The sequence below is a fragment of the Sinocyclocheilus anshuiensis genome, unplaced genomic scaffold, assembly GCF_001515605.1.
Source record: "Sinocyclocheilus anshuiensis isolate Anshui unplaced genomic scaffold, SAMN03320099.WGS_v1.1 scaffold447, whole genome shotgun sequence".
NCBI classification, from domain to species: Eukaryota; Metazoa; Chordata; class Actinopteri; order Cypriniformes; family Cyprinidae; genus Sinocyclocheilus; species Sinocyclocheilus anshuiensis.
The window spans coordinates 4,650,470-4,658,203 of NW_015552615.1; the positions used below are offsets into that span (position 1 = coordinate 4,650,470).

The 7,734-nt window shown below is 35.8% G+C and overlaps 1 protein-coding gene across 1 annotated transcript in view; it reads right to left on the minus strand.

Annotated features, from left to right (window-relative positions):
- The window catches only part of slc16a1a (solute carrier family 16 member 1a), a 13,311-nt gene extending 9,054 nt beyond the window's left edge, over positions 1 to 4,257 (minus strand). The window contains exon 1 of the mRNA XM_016457121.1: positions 4,041 to 4,257. Within this exon, the coding sequence (XP_016312607.1) occupies positions 4,041 to 4,257 (217 nt within the window). The remainder of the gene's footprint in view (positions 1 to 4,040) is intronic.
- Between the last annotated feature and the right edge of the window lie 3,477 nt (positions 4,258 to 7,734).

Sequence of the window (7,734 nt, forward strand, 5' to 3'; positions counted from 1 at the left end):
TCCCTCTTGTTCGCTGTTGTCATTCAGTTCTGTCTAATACGGATAGAAGTCTATCTAATAATCAGATAGAACTGTTAAACAAAGGAATTAAAATGTATACAAAAAAGTATTATAACGATTGCTTTAATATATAGAAAGGCAAACATTATAATACTTTCTCGTTTGCCGTCAGCATTCCGCAAATACGCATTTATATAATTGAAACAAATCTTTGAAAGACTAATGAACATTTAATTTCATAAACCTTGCAAACTTAGTCGAATCTAGTTGAGAGATCTTGTGAAGTGTGCATATGACCTGCATGATCGCGTGTTCTGTGACGGTCGGTCCTATGGTCCGTGTGAATTGAATACGGACAGGAGGAGAGTTCAGCTTCACTGGAGATGCGAGATCGACAAACTTTAAACTGTGACTGATTTCAAATTATGCTGCGCTGTATGCATTTGCCCACTGTCATATTCATGTCATTTTCACTGTGTGCTGTATGTAAAATGAGTGTTACCTTGGCTTTATTTGAAAAAATATGATTCCCAATGCACACAAACTTCCCAGAATACTTAGTATATACCCTGTTGGTTACAGTGTTTACTTCCTTTTTAATTATATTTTTATTATATATTTATTTATTTGTGAAAAATACTTTGTCTTCTAGAGTATAAGTATGTTTATTTTACACGTTTATGTTTTAATCAATTTTCAAATGATTTCAAATGTCTTAAATATGAATTAAAATAAATAAAATTATATCGGCTTTATATCGGCCACCCTGCTTTCCAAGATATCGGCATCGGTATCGGCTGTCAAAAAACCCATATCGGTCGACCACTAAAAGAGAGCTTGAGAGTTTTAAGGGGAGGAGAAAGAGGAAAATGCAGGAAGACACTGCTTACCTCCTCCATACATGACAGCAAGCATGATGGAGGAGATCCAGGACACTTGACTGCTGGTGGCGTGGAAGATCACTTCAATTTCCTTGAAGAACACAGTTATGGACTTTGGGAAGGCGTAGGAGAAACCAATAGAAATGAAGGCACCAAACACTATGGCCCAACCCCAGCAACCCCAGCGAGGGGTGTATCCCACAGGACCTCCAACAGCAGGTGCCATGGCTCCAGGTCCTCACAAAGCTCACAAAGCTAAGAAACAGGGAAAATGGAGTGGGGAAAAAAAAAAGGGTCAAATGTTTTGACATCAAAATCTCAACATCTCCAAGGCTCCTTATAAAAACATTGTTGACTGCATATTTGAATGATGTCACTGTAGAAGAACTTCACAGTAGAAAACATACAAGAAACATACATTAGTGTTCAAAAGTTTGGTGTCGGTAAGATTTGCAAAAATGTTTTTGAAAGTAGTCTCTTATGATCACTAAGGCTGCATTTATTTAATAAAAAATACAGCGAAAACAGTAATATTGTTAAATATTACAATTTAAAATAACTGTTTTCTATTTTAATGTTTTTAACAAAATTTAATTTATTCTTGCTGGAAAAGCTTAATTGTCAGCATCATTACTCCAGGCTGGTCATTCAGAAATCATTCTAATATGCTGATTTGGTGCTTGGGAAACATATCTTATTATTATCAGTGTTGAAAACAGATGAGTTGCTTAATATTTTTGTGGAAACTGTGAAATTTGTTTCAAAAGAACACCATTTATTTGAAATAGAAATCTATTGTAACATCTTTTGTAAATGCTTTACTGTCATTTTTGATCAATTTAACACATCCTTGCTGAATAAAAGTATTTATTTCTTTCAAATAATAATAAAAATGTCTTACTGGCCCCAAACTTTTGAAAAGTAAACTATGTACACTTTTTTTTTTAAACAACTTTAATGAACTTTCCGTTCAACTTTCATATTTATTAATAGACTTTGCTAGTGCAAATGAAGCTATGAAGCTAGAGTGTTCTTAGTTGCTTTCGGTGTGTTGCTATTTGTTTGCTGACTCTTTACAATACTCTGGTCTCTAGATATGGCCCATGTCACTCATTCAGTGTAATTCTATAGGATATTCTTGTCCATTTATCCAGAAGGTGAGAAATGTCTAAAGTCAGAAAAGCTCCTCAACCGCATCATTTAAAGCAACATTTATGTCCAAAGCACAAGCGGTGTGGGATGAGTTACACGCTGAAATTTAATACCAAGGGTTTGTTCAGATCCCTATCACTAAGCATGAGTAATAGTAATAGTGATGCTAGCATCTCTAATGCCTCGATTCATGGCCAGGAAATACAAGATTTTCTGCACAACTAGTCCTCTAAAGGTAAACCTAAAACTTCAAAGCATCACACATCAATAAACATGAATCATACCCAACAGCTGCAAGAAATCATTGTGCATACATGTGGCAGAAAAGTGTTCAAAGGAAACATAGATGGTACATAAAGAGTCATGGTGCTTTTACATATTAAAGCCTCACAGCCGAACTGAGCGCATCGAGTATTTGTAAAACCACAGCAGGAGGCTTTTAAAGCGAACATGCCCTCCAAAATGGAAATGTGACTTACATTATTTCAGGAGGATCAGAGGTTTATGTCAGAGAGAGGCACCTTATACCAATATCAGGTTATTTCCCCCACTGGCATTTAAGCCTCTCTACATGTGCTCTTGGATTTGTTTAGCCAGCCCAGACAGCGTGATCTTGAGGCATCAGGGCGCCTTGCCATTAGCTGCTAGATCGTTTTTAAGAACAACTTTCTCATTAAAAAAAACAGTGTGCAGTCATTATCACAAAACTAATTCAGACAAGGCGATCAGGACTCCGACGCAAAAAGAGTCTTGCATCACCCCGAAGAGGTTTATTTTGTGATAATGACTGGCTGCCTGTATGCTCTCTTCCATATTACACAGCAACAACCAAACAAATGAATAAACAGACATGAAATAATTTTAATACACTACTGTTAAAAAGTTTTGGTTCTGTAAAATGTTTGTGCTTTTGTGCATCAGGACTCTTATGCTCACCAAGGCTGCATTTATTTGATCAAAAATACAGTAAAAACTGCAATATTGTGAAATATTACAATGTAAAATAATGGTTTTCTAGTTGAAAAAAAAATTCAAACTGAATTTATTCCTGTGATGCAAAGCTGAATTTTCAGCATCATTATTCCAGTCTTATATGCTGATTTGATGCTCAAGAAACATTTCTTACCATTATCAGAAATCGTTGTGCTGCTTAATATTTTTGTTTATATTTTTTCCAGGATTCTTTAATGAAAAGAAAGTTCAAAAGAACAGCCTTTATTTGAATTATATATCTTTTGTAACATTATAAATGTCTCACCTTTGCTCAATTTAATGCATCCTTGCTAAACAAAAGTATTAATTTCTTTCTAATCTCCAAGCTGACAACGATGAATCCATGGAGTGGTTGGTTACCTGATACAATTATACAAAAACATTTAACTGCATGAAGACTGACCAATCAGAATCGAACATTCCAGAATGGAGCATAGTAGTTTTCAGGTATTGTCAAACAGCTTCAAATGCAGCAGAATTAACCGAATTCATACAAGCTCTCTTACCATACCTAGTCATTGATACAATTTTGTATTAAAGATGTATTTTGATTTAGCCATTATTGCATCACTGGGCTGTTCACTTTGAATTTGGACCATCTGACAGTTTGATCATGTTGGCAGAGCATATCGTTCCTTTCAACAAATATGATTCCCAATGCACACAAACTTCCCAGAATACTTAGTATATACCCTGTTGGTTACAGTGTTTACTTCCTTTTTAATTATATTTTTATTATATATTTATTTATTTGTGAAAAATACTTTGTCTTCTAGAGTATAAGTATGTTTATTTTACACGTTTATGTTTTAATCAATTTTCAAATGATTTCAAATGTCTTAAATATGAATTAAAATAAATAAAATTATATCGGCTTTATATCGGCCACCCTGCTTTCCAAGATATCGGCATCGGTATCGGCTGTCAAAAAACCCATATCGGTCGACCACTAAAAGAGAGCTTGAGAGTTTTAAGGGGAGGAGAAAGAGGAAAATGCAGGAAGACACTGCTTACCTCCTCCATACATGACAGCAAGCATGATGGAGGAGATCCAGGACACTTGACTGCTGGTGGCGTGGAAGATCACTTCAATTTCCTTGAAGAACACAGTTATGGACTTTGGGAAGGCGTAGGAGAAACCAATAGAAATGAAGGCACCAAACACTATGGCCCAACCCCAGCCACCTTCAGGAGGGGTGTATCCCACAGGACCTCCAACAGCAGGTGCCATGGCTCCAGGTCCTCACAAAGCTCTCTCTGTAAAGAAACAGGGAAAATGGAGTGGGGAAAAAAAAAAGGGTCAAATGTTTTGACATCAAAATCTCAACATCTCCAAGGCTCCTTATAAAAACATTGTTGACTGCATATTTGAATGATGTCACTGTAGAAGAACTTCACAGTAGAAAACATACAAGAAACATACATTAGTGTTCAAAAGTTTGGTGTCGGTAAGATTTGCAAAAATGTTTTTGAAAGTAGTCTCTTATGATCACTAAGGCTGCATTTATTTAATAAAAAATACAGCGAAAACAGTAATATTGTTAAATATTACAATTTAAAATAACTGTTTTCTATTTTAATGTTTTTAACAAAATTTAATTTATTCTTGCTGGAAAAGCTTAATTGTCAGCATCATTACTCCAGGCTGGTCATTCAGAAATCATTCTAATATGCTGATTTGGTGCTTGGGAAACATATCTTATTATTATCAGTGTTGAAAACAGATGAGTTGCTTAATATTTTTGTGGAAACTGTGAAATTTGTTTCAAAAGAACACCATTTATTTGAAATAGAAATCTATTGTAACATCTTTTGTAAATGCTTTACTGTCATTTTTGATCAATTTAACACATCCTTGCTGAATAAAAGTATTTATTTCTTTCAAATAATAATAAAAATGTCTTACTGGCCCCAAACTTTTGAAAAGTAAACTATGTACACTTTTTTTTTTAAACAACTTTAATGAACTTTCCGTTCAACTTTCATATTTATTAATAGACTTTGCTAGTGCAAATGAAGCTATGAAGCTAGAGTGTTCTTAGTTGCTTTCGGTGTGTTGCTATTTGTTTGCTGACTCTTTACAATACTCTGGTCTCTAGATATGGCCCATGTCACTCATTCAGTGTAATTCTATAGGATATTCTTGTCCATTTATCCAGAAGGTGAGAAATGTCTAAAGTCAGAAAAGCTCCTCAACCGCATCATTTAAAGCAACATTTATGTCCAAAGCACAAGCGGTGTGGGATGAGTTACACGCTGAAATTTAATACCAAGGGTTTGTTCAGATCCCTATCACTAAGCATGAGTAATAGTAATAGTGATGCTAGCATCTCTAATGCCTCGATTCATGGCCAGGAAATACAAGATTTTCTGCACAACTAGTCCTCTAAAGGTAAACCTAAAACTTCAAAGCATCACACATCAATAAACATGAATCATACCCAACAGCTGCAAGAAATCATTGTGCATACATGTGGCAGAAAAGTGTTCAAAGGAAACATAGATGGTACATAAAGAGTCATGGTGCTTTTACATATTAAAGCCTCACAGCCGAACTGAGCGCATCGAGTATTTGTAAAACCACAGCAGGAGGCTTTTAAAGCGAACATGCCCTCCAAAATGGAAATGTGACTTACATTATTTCAGGAGGATCAGAGGTTTATGTCAGAGAGAGGCACCTTATACCAATATCAGGTTATTTCCCCCACTGGCATTTAAGCCTCTCTACATGTGCTCTTGGATTTGTTTAGCCAGCCCAGACAGCGTGATCTTGAGGCATCAGGGCGCCTTGCCATTAGCTGCTAGATCGTTTTTAAGAACAACTTTCTCATTAAAAAAAACAGTGTGCAGTCATTATCACAAAACTAATTCAGACAAGGCGATCAGGACTCCGACGCAAAAAGAGTCTTGCATCACCCCGAAGAGGTTTATTTTGTGATAATGACTGGCTGCCTGTATGCTCTCTTCCATATTACACAGCAACAACCAAACAAATGAATAAACAGACATGAAATAATTTTAATACACTACTGTTAAAAAGTTTTGGTTCTGTAAAATGTTTGTGCTTTTGTGCATCAGGACTCTTATGCTCACCAAGGCTGCATTTATTTGATCAAAAATACAGTAAAAACTGCAATATTGTGAAATATTACAATGTAAAATAATGGTTTTCTAGTTGAAAAAAAAATTCAAACTGAATTTATTCCTGTGATGCAAAGCTGAATTTTCAGCATCATTATTCCAGTCTTATATGCTGATTTGATGCTCAAGAAACATTTCTTACCATTATCAGAAATCGTTGTGCTGCTTAATATTTTTGTTTATATTTTTTCCAGGATTCTTTAATGAAAAGAAAGTTCAAAAGAACAGCCTTTATTTGAATTATATATCTTTTGTAACATTATAAATGTCTCACCTTTGCTCAATTTAATGCATCCTTGCTAAACAAAAGTATTAATTTCTTTCTAATCTCCAAGCTGACAACGATGAATCCATGGAGTGGTTGGTTACCTGATACAATTATACAAAAACATTTAACTGCATGAAGACTGACCAATCAGAATCGAACATTCCAGAATGGAGCATAGTAGTTTTCAGGTATTGTCAAACAGCTTCAAATGCAGCAGAATTAACCGAATTCATACAAGCTCTCTTACCATACCTAGTCATTGATACAATTTTGTATTAAAGATGTATTTTGATTTAGCCATTATTGCATCACTGGGCTGTTCACTTTGAATTTGGACCATCTGACAGTTTGATCATGTTGGCAGAGCATATCGTTCCTTTCAACTGAAGTGCTGTATGGTTTAAAAAGAAGTGAGAATGAAATGAATCACTTTAGAGGTAAAATGGGTCCTTTACACTGCGTCAAGCAAGACATTTTACTGCATTCAAGCTTAGAATCACACATTCCACACAGAAGCGCTCCTACCTTTCTTGGACACTATAAATTCTCAGCATAAAATAGTCCAAAGTACTCTTCTATTCCACAGTGATGGCGAGCAGCATTTTAAGGGACTGGTCTGGGTCAAGGCAAGTCTCTAGTTATGTGAATAATCCCGAGGAAAAACACGGAGGTCTGCTTGTAAAAAAAAAAATATAGGCCTGTGATATGGTCAGCCTTGTCAAACTGTGTTCAACTGAGTTCAGGGAAGCTCTTATTGGCCCCCAATGTCTACAGAGAATTCAAGATAGGTTTCTATTGGCTCCTTGATGTCTGCCACCATGCCCACTTGTGTCCATACTCTCCTCCTCCTTGTTCTTTGTCTAAGCCACCCATTCAGAACTCTGTTGAGGTCTCCTTTAGAGGATACAGGTTTCAATATGGGGTCTTTGAGATAGCATGTACATTGTTTTTTGATTGTGTCAATGCATCCAATGTCAACAAACACCCATTACATAGTAACAGGCGTTGGCGTTATTATACTTCCTGCAGCGTGTACATGCTAATTTATAATTAACTCTGATTCACGTTACCTGTCTTTCAATCAGGTCAAGGAACAAAAAACAATGACTGACAATAAGGATGAGCGTTTGTAGATGCACATGAAATGTGACGCGTACAAAAACCATCACGCACGTACACATACAGGCACACAGTTTCATAAGGGTCAAATCCTTTCCTCCGAGCACAGCAATTGTTTACAATTGTTAATCTCTTTGACATCTGTGAGAAAGATTGCATAAAATGCTCAGAGCAAGAGGT